Source organism: Thunnus albacares, chromosome 3 (genome assembly GCF_914725855.1).
Source record: "Thunnus albacares chromosome 3, fThuAlb1.1, whole genome shotgun sequence".
In the NCBI taxonomy this organism is placed as follows: Eukaryota; Metazoa; Chordata; class Actinopteri; order Scombriformes; family Scombridae; genus Thunnus; species Thunnus albacares.
In genome coordinates, this window is record NC_058108.1 from 33983526 (window position 1) to 33997923 (window position 14398).

General features: G+C 38.7%; 1 protein-coding gene across 8 annotated transcripts in view; it reads left to right on the forward strand.

Annotated features, from left to right (window-relative positions):
• myom2a (myomesin 2a) overlaps positions 1-14398 on the forward strand; it is a 38146-nt gene that overhangs the window by 12369 nt on the left and 11379 nt on the right. For 3 of the 8 annotated variants that reach the window (XM_044340199.1, XM_044340171.1, XM_044340192.1), the window contains 15 exons: positions 546-687; positions 3710-3909; positions 3993-4046; positions 5281-5408; positions 6900-7083; positions 7352-7369; positions 9601-9775; positions 10427-10548; positions 11088-11105; positions 11510-11697; positions 11867-11993; positions 12623-12801; positions 12926-13040; positions 13710-13869; positions 14247-14353. In XM_044340199.1, the coding sequence (XP_044196134.1) occupies positions 546-687; positions 3710-3909; positions 3993-4046; positions 5281-5408; positions 6900-7083; positions 7352-7369; positions 9601-9775; positions 10427-10548; positions 11088-11105; positions 11510-11697; positions 11867-11993; positions 12623-12801; positions 12926-13040; positions 13710-13869; positions 14247-14353 (1917 nt within the window). Of the gene's footprint in view, positions 1-545; positions 688-3709; positions 3922-3992; positions 4047-5280; positions 5409-6899; positions 7084-7351; positions 7370-9600; positions 9776-10426; positions 10549-11087; positions 11106-11509; positions 11698-11866; positions 11994-12622; positions 12802-12925; positions 13041-13709; positions 13870-14246; positions 14354-14398 lie in introns of all 8 variants that reach the window. The other 5 variants (XM_044340184.1, XM_044340180.1, XM_044340209.1 and 2 more) reach the window with 5 other exon arrangements.

Genomic DNA, 14398 nt, shown 5'->3' on the forward strand with positions numbered 1-14398 from the left:
ACAGGCTCATAAACCGAGGGGAAGTTCACTCGGTTCTCACCAAACTGGATTTCAGAATGTGCTTCAACATGACAAAAGGTCAAAGTACATATTCATTCATTTTAACTGATTAAGTGAATGCTTCAGTTCCCACGGCTTCTGCACAAAGTATTTAGTCTGATTTGTGATTCAAAAAATTAAAGGAAGATTTTTGAATCTTAATATTCAACAAATGGGCACAGAAATACATTCACAACAAAGAGGTGTATAGAAATATTGCTGCCTGAAAAGAAAATAAATAAAATATAACAAAAAAATAAATGAAAGGAAGCATGATTACTGCACATTTAATTTCCTCTTAATTCTTTGCTTCATTTTTCCTTAAAACATTGTCTTTAAACCTTTGTTTCCTTCTATTCAGTGCTGCAAAAACTATGATGTGCACCATCTGTGTGTTGTGAATTCATGTCATTATTGCAAATTGAGTATTGATATCTTTGTGTTCCTGTTCTGCTGTCCCCCTGTCCGTTCTTCCTCCCTTATGTCATGGTTTCCTTGCACCATAGATGCTGCTCCCTCTGCAGCCGGGGCCCCTGGTGCACCAATGAGCGTCAAGGCATATGACATCAACTCAGACTACGTCCTGGTTGCCTGGAAACCCCCCAACACCGTCAATGAGGCGGCAATCACTGGATACTTTGTGGATCGGTCAGTCTGCACCCTGAGAACTCCTCAGGCGTTGTTTTTATTGACTAGAAGTAGCACACAGACATACACTGTGCTTACTGCCAAGAAAATGACCTAAAGTATAACAAGATGTCATAGTTATATAATAATGATGAACCCACAGAGAATTATCACCAACTCTAAGGGGTTTTTTTTCAGTGCTTTATTTTGCGGGTTTTCATAAGCAATTAGATCAACAGAAACAGTCAAATAACAGGAAAGCTCAGACATGAGAGAAAATAAATAAATAAATGAGAAAATAAATAAAAATTTAAAAGAAAATGAATAAATAGATAAATAAAATAACATTAGCATTAAAGGGCTGCCAGTTGGACAGAGTGCTTAAAAGTGCTGTGCATTAGATCTCAAACAAGGGCCATGAGAGATTAGCTGGGTGAGTTATTCATCCTCCCCTGGCCTCATCTAGGTAGGCAAGAAATGGGTCCCAGATAGCAGAGAATTTTTTTATTGAACTGGTTCTCAAGAACTTGAGTCTTTCCATCCGTATGAAAGACTCAAGTTATGACTAAAACCATGTCAACCATCCATCACCGGATGAAGGGGGAGAGGGTGATTTCCCTCAAAATGAGTCTTTTGGCAGCAGTCATCCCCAGTTTCCAAAGGGAAGGATGTTTTATAGGCTTTTGAGTAAAAGTCAAATATTTTGGTCCAAAATCCAGTCAGTGAAGGTCAGAACCAGACAGTGTGAGACAATGTGCAACCTGTCACTTCATATCTGTCACACAGTGGTGAGACAGAAGGATGAACCTTGTGCAACCTGAGTTTAGAATAGTGAAGACGGTGGACAACTTTGAACTGGATCAGTTGGTGTCTGCCGTCAGGATTGTATCATAGAAACCCATGCAGGCACTTTTTGTCCAGTTGATTGTGTATCCAGATAACCTGCCAAAAAAGGTGATTAAATCTAGGAGAAGGGAAACTGACTTTTGTAAGTACAATATCACATCATCAGCATATAAACTAATGAGTGTTTCCATGCCTCCCACTTTCAGACCCACAATGTTGTGGTGACAACATTATTCTTATTCTTAGGGCAAGGGGCTCCAGTGTGACGGCAAAGAGGGCCAGCAAGAGAGGGCAGCCCTGCTGGACTAAGCAGTATAAGGGAAAAAAGATTAACTTGTCGCCATTGGTTAAGATAGAACACATTAGGCTGGCATATATCAGTTACACCCAGGATATAAATGATTCACCAAACCCAAATTTGTACAGCGACATGTACGGCCACTCAGCCTGGTCAAAAGCCTTCTGTGCATCGAGGGATAAGATCTCTGCTACGCTGGCTTTCCCTTGATCAGCATACATAGTATTAAGGAGGTGTCTGACATTAGAAAAGGAGAACCTCCCTGGGACGAACGCTGTCTGATCAGGATGAATGATAGATGACAAATGCTTCTTTAGCCGGTTAGCCAGCATTTTAGTGATTTCCTTTCTATCAAAGTTCTGGAGTACAATGGGCCTGTAGCTGGCCGAGTCTGTGTCTTCTTTACCTTTCTTTAAAATGAGGGAGATATTAGCCTCATACAGTGCTTTAGGCGAGGCTTTGTCTCTCATAGAGCTAGATATCATTCTGAGGAGGAGCGAGGCGAGGATGTTACAGAATTTCTTATAAAATTCGCAGCCAAATCCCTCTGGCCCAGCTGCCTTGCCAGATGAAATGACTTAATGGCAGAGGTTATTTCTTCCGATGTGAAATCAGAGTCTAGGTCCCCTGACAGCGTCGCTGAGTTTGAGCATTACAAGAGGGTCAAAGAAGTCATTCAAGTTGGAGTGAGTGGTGTCACATTTAGAAGTGTAGAGTTCACTGTAAAACTCTTTAAAACAGTCATTTATTTCCTTGGGGTTATTTAACAGGGTGCCCACCCTCGATCTGATGCAATGGATTGACCTTTAGGCCCCTCAGCTGCCACACCAGGAGCCCCCCTTGCTTGTCTCCCATTTCAAATTGCTTTTGTCTTAATTTTAACAGGATGTTGTTTATTTGTCCCAGGATTCATTCTTTTATTTCACCCAGGATGCAGTTGTACTCATATTTAAGCTTTATTATCTTATCATAGTCTTCAGAGAATTTTTAATGTGCTTCAAAGGTTGGAAGAGTGTTCTCAATCCCTCAACACTAAAGGTTTTTTTTAAGCCTCCTTTAACTTATTGTTTTGGTTTAGTGGCCCACAAAGTTTCTTTATCATTAAACTCGTATCCAGCAGCAGCAGGCAGCTGTTTTTAATGAAAAAGCACTAATAAACCCACGGTACACTACCTGCCCAGCACCAAACAGCAAACAGACAACTAGTTAAAGACTAAAACAGGACTAAAAGCAGAGTGAACATTTCTCTTAAATTCATCAGAGGGTCACAAACACAAACTAAATGATTATTTTGCTCTGTTAGCCAGAACAACTTTGTTAGTGGATGTCAGATGTTTTGTTTTTACCATGTTGTGTTCTGCCCATGAGTGACCCAAAATAAAAATAATGGACGCAGTTTTAACTAAAAAACTTCAAAATCTAAATGAGTGTTAAGGCAATCTGCAATGTTTTTATCCTTTCCACACTAGTTAATAGTACAGTTAATAGTTAGAAGACCAACTACACTTTGTTGGAAAATTGCCCTTCTTTGGTTCTTCCATGACCTAAAACCAGTCAAACAATGTTAAAAAAGCTTTTTTTCCCCCTAAATCTTTATTTTGATGAACTTTAACTGGAATATTTGTACAGTAAAACAGTTTCAACCATGCGGATGGGTTTTGCATGTGATATGGAAGCCACCAACAGGGCATAAATTACATTAATCAGTGCATTACAATGCATTTTTGTTGATGTAAAAACCATCTAGAGTAAATGTACACTAGAGCAAAAATGCTAAATTCTGTTGACTACAGATTGTTCTGTCACACAGTTGATAAACGAGCCTCAGAGTATTTCCTTTTTAAATCTGAGGACATGAAAATGAGATTTTCTTGCTGATGATGTCATCCTGATGTGTAGGTGTGAAGCCGGAAGCGACCACTGGGTCCAGTGCAATGACGCCCCAGTGAAGGTTTGTAAATACCCGGTGCACGGCCTGAGCGTGGGCCACTCCTACCACTTCCGGGTCAGAGCCGTGAACAGTGCCGGCATGAGCAGGCCGTCACGCAAGTCGGACAAAGTGACCGCTCTCGACGCCGCCGAGCATGAGAGGCTGCAAGGTACCGATGAAGGTAAATACAAAATACAGAAGAGTGGGATGCGAGAGTTTCCTAACGAATCTGTTGTTGTTTTCCTGCAACAGTGATTAAAATCGAAGGAAAATACGACATAGTGATCAAGGATGATGAACTGGAAGGTATGGTAGTAGTGTACAAAGACTGTAGAAAGATCTGCTTTCTCCCAACCTTTAAACCACTTCATCTTAATGTCCCGCAGACCAAATACTAAAACAAGTCCCCCTTTCCTAACAAGCGCCTTCATAATAACACTTACATTTTCAAAAGGGACCTGTACTGCAAATAAAAACGCAGGTTAATGTAAAAAAATGTAAATGTTATTCCGATTCTCATATATGATGTCATCCCAACATCTTGATATTTGAAATTTCAGTATGCTTTCTCTTTAATCTCAAATTTTAACATTGTTCACGGGTTGTTTTTTTTAAAATTAATCTTAGAACTGGGATATTCATTTTCACTTTCTCCTAATCATCTTAAACACAGGTTTGATATGAATGTAGAATACTTTAATTACTTTTTTAGGTCAGTCATGAGTGAGACCAGTTTTGTCTACAAGCTTTTCTCAAATGTTCAAATTAAAATATGAAAATTACACAAAATAAAATCAACTACAGAGCAAACCTAACCCCCACCCCATCCTAACTACTGCAGTACCATCTTTGATCTAACCGACTCCTCCATCCATGCTTTAATTGACTAAAAACCTTTTTTTAATTTGTTTTTCAATTAAACCGCTTAGAGTTTCCTTCCTACTCTGAAGTGTGGCGAGTAGCTCCGTCTTACCTGCGATACTAAACACAAAAACTAATTTAAAAAGCAAAATATAAGTGCTAAAACTAATATGCGTTGGTATCATTTTACAGATGAGGCTGTTGTAGAAGTCCCACGTTTTATTGCATAGTATCTCAATTATTGCTAAACTTCCAGTCCTGACAGTTTAAAATGGACAAAATAATGTGCTGTGTATCTGTGCCTGAAGGACTGAAGGTGTTTTTCATGGCTCAATTTAACTTAATATCTCATAAAAGGGTTTCTTTCTTCTCTCTCTCTAAAATTTGAAAGATTTTCTTCCCATATTTTAAGCTAAATGAGCATCTACTCTTTATCATTTTAGCAACAACCACACCTCCAATGATTTATACAATTTTAACTAAGGACATTGTTTATATAATATCATAAAGTACATTATTGAAAACAGTATAGTGTGACATCTCAGCCAGTGGAAGTTCATTTAAAGACACTCTGGCGTCACTTTAAGATTCAGTATAAAGAAAGTGCATAATGTGGGACTTCTGCAATACCTGCTGCTGTTTGTACTTTCTGCCTCAAAACCGTTCATTCCCAATCTAGGCGATGTAACTATCCCGGGAGAGCCCACTGATGTGCATGCATCTGAGATTTTCAAATCGTACGTTGTGCTGAGCTGGAAGCCTCCCAGCCCTCGTGGACGAGCCCCGCTGTGGTATGTCATTGAGAAGGTGTGTGTCCCTCCACCTTTGGCCATCCATATTACCGTCAATGTAGCTCACTGTTCAATGCTGCACTGTAGTGGAAAATAAACACAAAATTAACCTCTTAAACTCTGGATTTTCCCTTGAAATTTCAAAAGAAGTAAAAACAATTTCAACGCTACATGATAGTATATATCATATAATATATATAATAAAATCCTGCTTGTTTTAAAGGCATCACTGAATATATGTGATGCTTCATGGCTGCAACATTACACTGAATAGAAATATTATAGTTGTTTATTTATTTTTCTCAAAATTCAGCCTGACTAATTTTCTATTATTTAAACTGTGGTATCTCCACTAGAAATTAAAGGTCTTACTCACTCACACAGGTGTTTCACTTATTCTAGCTGATGAGACCTTTGTTCCAGTTGAAGGTTGGTGGAGCTATGCTGGGAAAGAGATGTCCCCTGACTACACGTACCAATAAGACTGATAAAGCTGTAATTTATCACACCCTCGAAGGTGCGACAAAGCTAACAGGAAAATCAGGAATATGTAAATCAAACAGTCTGCACAGGAGGACACGGTGCTGAGAAAGCTCTAATTAACAACAAATAACTGAAATTGTATGTGTAGGTGGACCGTGGGTGTGCAGCGGCGCCTTTAAAGGAAAGTTCAAGGTTGTAAATATGGAGTCTGGCAGAGTTTAAGAAGTTAAATGTGTTTTTTTTTTTTATTCCAATCTAATATAAGCACAATATGAATATGAAAGCGCTTACAGCTCACATGTTTCACTTCGCTGTTGGGGCTTCACTTATTTTCAGTCAAATATGGCAAAAATAAACTCCACATCATTTCCACATATGCAATTTCACTGAATTTAAATAATTAATGCTAAATGATAGAAATCTAGAGAGTCTAGAGTCTAAAGTACTAGAGGTACTAGAGCCCAAATGACATTGGCATGATCAATATTATTGGTTAATATTGGTTTATCATAGATATATTAGAATTTGCATTAATGTTTGTAGATATTCTAAAGGAAATTGCAATAAAAAATGTTTTTATTGTCTGATTTTATGCACAGTATAGTCAGTCTTTTTCAGGGACCCATGCAAAAACTTTTTATTGATGTAATGTGTTTATGTGAAAAAAGAATACTGATGTCAATATACCATCAGATTTCCTATTCAGTACTTGACAAGAACAACATGGATATCTGCCCTAAAAATCCAGTCTTGTTTGGGCTCTACGATGCATCAAATAGCAGATTTTCTTAAGAATCACATCTTTCATAAAATCTGACACTTACACACTATTTGATATTTCAGATTTCTATATCAGTTATATACTTACATCTAAAAAAAGCTAAATTTAAGCTCCAACCATGCAGAAACACATCACTTACACACTGAGAGCTCGTCTTTGTGTTTGCGCTACATTGATGAGATTGTCGCAGATGGCTGTACCTTCTCATGACCCCCCCCCCCCCCCTCCCCGATTCTCCCACAGTGCTTAGCAGGCACTGGAGCATGGCAGAAGATCAACACAGCAGTCAAACTGCACTCCCCTCGTTACCCAGTTTTTGATTTGCAAGACGGGCAAAAGTACCAGTTCCGAGTGTATTCTGTCAACATGTACGGCTCCAGCGAGGCCTCTGCGCCCTCTGAGCCCATCCAAAAGGTTGATGAGTATGGTAAGGGCTGGGACCAGTGCACAGACATTCAGATACACTGTCAGCAGAGTACAGTACACACAAATATGACTAGATTTTTGTGTTAACAACTGCCAGGAAGTGATATGTTTTATAAATAATCATTGTTCACTCCTGTATTCTATTACAGAGCTTAATAGCAACCTCATAACCCAAAATCTTCTCTTAGACCACTGTTAAAGACTTGAAACTCAACACATGTGATGTTCTAATTGATCTTTTGTTAAGAATGAGTCGCTGTATGTTGCAGGTACTGAGCTGCCGATTGGTACGTACAGTTTAATGGAAATATAAAAGTAATGTTTCACACTGCTGTAACGTCACAGATTTGTTCACTCTTCCACTGTGTGTGTGTTTTCTAACCATGAGTGATGGGCAGAGCACACAGGAGAAATATTTGTATACAGTTCTTTGTACTGTTTGAAATACAGTGTCAGATGAACAAGCATTATGATATAGAAGAGAAGATGAAACTTTGTTTTTCTTTTTGTTTTTTTTAGTAACTTTTTACATAAAGTGCAGCACATTAGAATAATCAAAATTTTTTAAGGCCGGAGATGTACTGGCTTTTAATTATGCGCCCATGATGGCTGCGTCGTGTATCTTGCATCAGTTTGGAGCGTTGGTTGTGCACGTTGTCAGAAATTAACGCTACATGCCGCAAGATTCAATACGCGCATGAACAGTAGGGGCGTAGGCACGTCAGCAGCGACAACAGTGGCGGAAAGTTTTAAATACAATTTAATAGAAGGTCGTATCTAGACAGGAACCCTAGATTTGCAAAACTCTTGCTCTCTGTTACGATGTGACAACGCTGGTTAGGTTTAGGCACAAAAACCACTTGGTTAGAGTGAGAGAAAGATCATGATTTGGGTTTAAATGATCACTTGAAACATGGTGTACAGAGTATGTGAACACTTCACACTTTAAGACGCATCCGGTTGTCTTTAAGAACAGGCGGTTAAAAAGCAAGTACATCTCCAGCCTAAGATGTCCTTCCTTCATTAAACCTGACCGATCTGGTGCTTCTTGTATTTTAAATGTCTGATGTCTCCTTCTGAAAACAGTGATGCATGAACACAGACTCCCATTGGACCTTTGAATGTTTGAAACATTTTGACCTGACAAAGATCCAACCAGGAAGTCTTTCAAATCAAGTCCCCTCTGACGTCACGCTCTGACCCAACTTCCTGTTTTGTTCAGAACTATGTATGTTCACGTTTTTTCAAGTCTATCTTAAAACAACACAGGTCTGCTCATATGTACATTAAAAGGGGTATTAGTGGCTGTAATCATTCCTTCTGTCCATACAGAGATCTTAAAATGATTTTTCTCTTAACTGAGAAACAGTCCTGGTTCTGTGCAAAAATGCTTTTTAAAGTTTGGATGAAGACAATACGAGTCTTCAGCCTTCTGAAATAGACAAATCACGTGGGTATCTTCCAAGGTCAGTCTTTTTAGTTTAAAATTCCCTCTTTGTGCTTTGCTGCTGCAAAGAAACAGAAACACAAAGTGGTTAAATTGGCACTAAAAAGATTAACTTTGGAAGATAACGACTTCAGACCGCTGAAGCCTCATATGAACTTCGGTTAAACTTTGATTTCATTTTTTGCACAGAACAAGAATAATTGTAAACAGAGAGACCTAAAAAGAGAAAAAGAGACCTTTTTGCAGCCAGTATGGACACAAGGAATGATAATAGAAACCACTGAACAGTTCAATGTACATATGGACACGTCAGGATTGTTTTAAGATAAACTTTTAAAAAAGTGAACCGTCACAACGACGGCTAACATTTCATTGAAAATCACCACAAACCTTTTAAGTATTGCATGTTTCACACCAAAACTGGCAGCAGTGGCAATAATTTTATGACCTGCAGTACAAGATGTGGAGGACATAAAATGTACAGATCAGATCTGCAGGAATATTTACAGATAATTATTAGTATTTCTGTTGTTGGAGAAGCAGATAGTATGGATGAGGACTGGTTCACTGCTTCCAGGAAGTGTAGGTGGTAAAGTTGGTTTAATACATCTTATGATTTTCATCTTATTCTCATATCTCTTGGATAAAATAATATTATATCTCTGCATATTTTGTGCATATTACATTTTTATTTGATAATGTCTGACAATTTAATGTAAATCATAAGTTTATGTCCAAAATGAGGAATCTACCGTTTTCAAACAGCAGCTACAGTTAAAGCAAAGTTACATTAACTTGTATGAAAAGACCGTGCATAACATAAACAGACAATAATACTTTTGAATGTGTTTTTCATACCAAAGAAGGTTTAACTATATGTATCTATTACTATCTCTTTACTGTTATTGTTTTTAACTATCTACATATACTTTTGGAATGCAACTCCTCAACATTGATCCATTTTTAAACACATAAATTGAGGGATAAAGATGTACCATTTATTGGAATCATTAGTATTAAATATCATTAATTAGTAATTAATCATGTTTTCTTTCTCCCCCCGGTGACCAGGCGTCCCCTCTGCTCCTGGCCAGGTCATCGCCACCAGGAACACAAAGTCGTCTGTGTTCGTGCAGTGGGATCCTCCCAAACATCTGAAGCACCTTGTTGGATACTACATCGACGGCCGCGCTGTCGGATCCAAGGAGTGGTTCCCGTGCAACAACAAACCCTTCAAACACACCAGGTGAGTGTCGGAAAAGTCTCATTTAAAATTAATAACAAAAAGACATAAGTTACATTTATAGCTTGTTTTTTGAATCACTTTAATATCTTTCTACCATACATAACAAGTGGGTACAGTGACTTTGACTCTCACTGTTACAACATTAGCAATGAAGTGATTTGTGCTCTATTCTTATTGTGATTCATTGTGAATTACATTGAGATTTTACATGTTTTCACCTCAGTTTGTCAATTTAACAGCACAGAATTGAATTAATACAAATAAAACTGTTGTGTAAGCAATTTCTGTAGAGGAGTTTTGGCACAACCTAATGTTATAATACAAACTTCATCATTAATTTCAAAACAAAAATCTCTACCTGTAAAATAAATCGCCCAAGGCTGAACTCATGAATGTTAAAGAGCTTTTACAATATCTGCTGACTAGCATGATACATCACCTCAGCACCAAATGTATACTGTGTTCCAAAATGATAACAATTAATAAATAAAGTCATTTGATAAAGACACACAAAATGTCTTACTTGTGAACAGCGCTAAACCAAAGATGTTAAAGAAGGAAATAATGATTTTACAGCACAACACTTTACTGTAGTAACTGTTTATTTTATTAGTTTTAAAGATAAACTGAATGTGTGTTTGTGTGTCTCAGGTTTGTGGTCCATGGCCTGACCCCGGGGGAGACCTACGTGTTCCGTGTCCAAGCTGTCAACGTGTACGGCCTCAGCGACGAGTCTCAGGAGTCCTCTCCCATCGCTGCCGAGCCCGCCCTCGGTAAGAGCGACATCACATTCATCATAAACACACGTTTCTAATAAGTGTTATTGTGGGGTGATTGGGTTAGAACGGTGCTTCATAATGGCAACTGATAAAAGCCCATAGAAAATGTCCCTTCACAGTATCCCCTCATATTTAGTCTCTATACCACATTTCTGAACCACAAATCTATTTTTCATTCATAAATGCCTCATCAGTCATTAATAAATGGATGATTAATCCTTAATGAAGCTTTCAGAGAGCAGAAAGAGTGTAGTTTTGAATAAATACGGGTCAAATTTACCCTGGAACACTCTTTATGTACAAAAATGTGCAGCTGCAAGTTGAAATATTTCCAATTTTGTATATTCTGGGTCACTTTGGGAGAAGTCATAAAATTCCTGGCTCTTAAAGAGAGGTGTTTAGATTGTTTTTACTGCTCTCAAATGTAAAAATGGGTCTAATTTGACGAGAACAATATGTATGTGTAAATCTGGAAATTACCACAGTTTCTCTCATTTGACGTTCTTTATGGCTCATTCCATTGTTCTGTCTAGGTGGGGGGTTTCAATATGGTATGTATTAAATCAGATGCAGATGAGGGTTTTTTTTCTCCCACTTTACTCACACACTGTTCCCACTTTGCATTTTCACTTTGCATTTTGTGCTGTAATCACAGGACTCCAAAGATCACATTCTGCTTCACAAAACATTAGTACCAGGTAGCTAAAACTACAGTTATTCAGCACTTAACATTTCCAGATAGTTATGTTTTTAAGAATACACCGTGGTGACGTGGTATGACACATATAAATAGTTTTAAAACACAAATGCATGAAGTGCTTAGGCAGCTCACAATCACTCAAATCATCCAAGCACACAGTTATTTTCTAATTAAAATTATTTTGCAGCTCTGTATAAGGGTGAGTGTCTAAAATGTGAAGTAAATGTATTGTAAACATGAAACTCTGTGATTCAGCAACTCCCAGCGCTCCTTTCGGCATCACCATGCTGAGCTGTGACGGCTCCTCCATGACTATTGCCTGGAAGAGTCCCAAACACTGCGGCGGCTCCAAGGTCAACGCTTATTACGTCAGCGAGCGTAACGCTGACTCTTCACACTGGAAGGAGGTCAACCTGACAGCCATCAAGGAGAGAGTCTGCACTGTGAGTGGAATCAGACAATCAGACAGGAAATAAACATATAAAACTGACTGATATAATGTTGTGTATGAGTTTAAACTTAACTTGCATAAACAAAAAAGTCATCAAAGTCATCCACCACACATCGTTGTATCTGATAATCAACCTCACACCACTTTCTTTGTATCTTCAGGTTGAACATTTGACGGAGGGAACCTTCTACGAGTTCAAGGTCCAGGCCGCTAATCTCGCCGGTGTGGGCTTGCCCTCTACTCCCAGCACCCCAATGAAATGTGAAGCTTGGACCATGCATGAGCCTGGTAAGTCATCAGCCATCAATGCTTCTTAAATAATACTGCGCCATCAGATTTCTATCTTCCTGTGTCCTTTCAAGTGTCATATTCACCAGAATACTTATTTGCTTCCAATAAATGTGTCATTGGGCTCTTTGGGGTTCCCAGAAGAGTAAATTACCACTTTTCCAAACAATAGCAAATTATTAAAGCTCTAAAATCTGCATTAAGTAAGTTTGTTTAACTGTCCTTTAGAAGATGCTGTAATTGAACCATATATGCACATGGTTGTCAGTGTCGATCAGTTATTATGACTGAACAATAACCTGCTCAGGCGCAATAATTGGCTTTTAAAAAATCTATTTTTCACATTTTCATCTATTGAACGTTGGAGGATGGGGCTTACAAGTAAGTCACCTGTGTCACACTTTATTGATAAGATAAAGGAGAATATGACAAACCTATGTTGTTGTGACTATTATGTAACATAATTGTCTCTTTAATGGACACTTAAATCTTTAAAAAATGTTGAAATTCTAAGGAAAACTTTCATGTGACCGATCACAATATACAATCAAACTACAGATAGAACTGTGAGGCAGGCTGTCTCCTTTCTTTGCTTCCGCTCATGTTTTTTTTGTTTTTGTCACTGACAGGTCCACCTTATGACCTGAGCTTCAGTGAGGTCAGAAGTCACTCCCTGGTCCTCCTTTGGAAAGCTCCAGTCTACACCGGAGCGAGCGCAGTCACCGGGTACCTGGTGGAAATGGCCAAAAAAGGCTCATCAGAGTTTGTCGCCTTAAATCACGATGCCGTGAACCACCGCTACCTGCAGGTGAGAAACCACCCGTCCAACTGAATATAAAACTGTACTCAAACTGTTCCTCCAAATACCAGAACCCCCTCCCAAACCCCTGTCACAGTATACATGTGAGGATGTTTTCCGTGGTTTCCTGCAGGTGAGTGGTCTGGAGGAAGGTGAATCCTACGTGTTCAAAGTTTGTGCGGTCAATGGAAGCGGTCATGGGAAACACTCTCAGCTGTCTGAGCCGGTCTGTGCCAAGGCTCTTCCAGGTAACACTGCTAACATCTACTGCTACATGTGTTGGATTTACTCTGCACCACACCTCTGTATGTTAACAAAACACTTGCTAGCATTTCAGGAATTTGAATTTGAATATTTGGACGTTAACATCATTCTAGCTTCCAAAACACTGACTGAGAATTGGCAGTGATTGGGTTAAAAAGTGTAGACAGCAATGCATCTTGCTGCTGATGTATGAGCTGAGACCAACAAATGGATTATCAATGTTTACTGGAATTGTACCAGTCAAATGTTTGGACCTTCCCATTCACTTCAATAAGAAAGTGTGTCCAAACTTTTGGTTGGTACTGTATGTCATCAGAATAATGAAATGAAAGTCTGTCCTTAATCCTCACAAAGAGGTCTTTAATGTGTTCAGAGGATTTATATTTATTTATTTTAAGAAAGCCATTAAAACACCAACTTCCCCACATTGTAGTACTTGAAATATCATTGGAAAAGAGGCATAAAGACTTTCAATTTAGCTGCTACAAGATGCTTTGTTATCAAAGTTTGTAAAAATTTATACCACAACTTGGTGAATAATATGAAAATCTTAAACTGTTCAATTTATAAGGTGCAAAGAAACACACAGATTATCTCACAGCTCAATCTTGATGGATGTGGACCGAATATTAAGCTGATATCCGTGTTCACAGGCACCAAGGAGATTGTGGCCGGTGTAGATGAGGAGACCGGAGACATCTTCCTGTCTCTCGAGGCCTGTGAGATCTGCGAGACCTCCAAGTTCGTGTGGTCGAAGAACTACAAACCCATTGGCGATTGCCCAAGGGTCGCCGTCACAACGGAGGGCAGAACGTAAGCTCGCTGTTATCTTCAACACATCGCAAAGGCGTCAGGCAGAACTCAATGTTTATTTGACTTCACACAGGAACGATTTTCATGAAAGAATGAATTACTCTGCCGCACAGAGGCACTTTTAAAGTGTTAATATAAGAAGTCATCAGTTGAAGACAAGAGATGTTGGTCGTCATGCAAAAACATTTTTGTATTCTTCCCCTAAAACTCTTTTAAAAGACTTTTTTTCTGCAAGGTTTGCTTGTACAATTCCAAATTGGATTCAACAAACTCTCTTAACTGCCTGAATTTGTTGTTTACAGCACATCGTGTGAAATTAAAAAAGAAAAGAAAAGAAAAAATGAATAAATAAATAAATAAATGTGTTTGTTTCTCAGCTCTAGAATGACTTTCACCAACCCCGATAAGGACGATTTGGGCAGATACTCCGTGGTCGTCACTGACACAGATGGAGTCTCTGCCAGCCACACTCTGGCTGAGGACGGTACGTCATCTAGTTAACAAATAATATGTAATAAACAGCTACAGA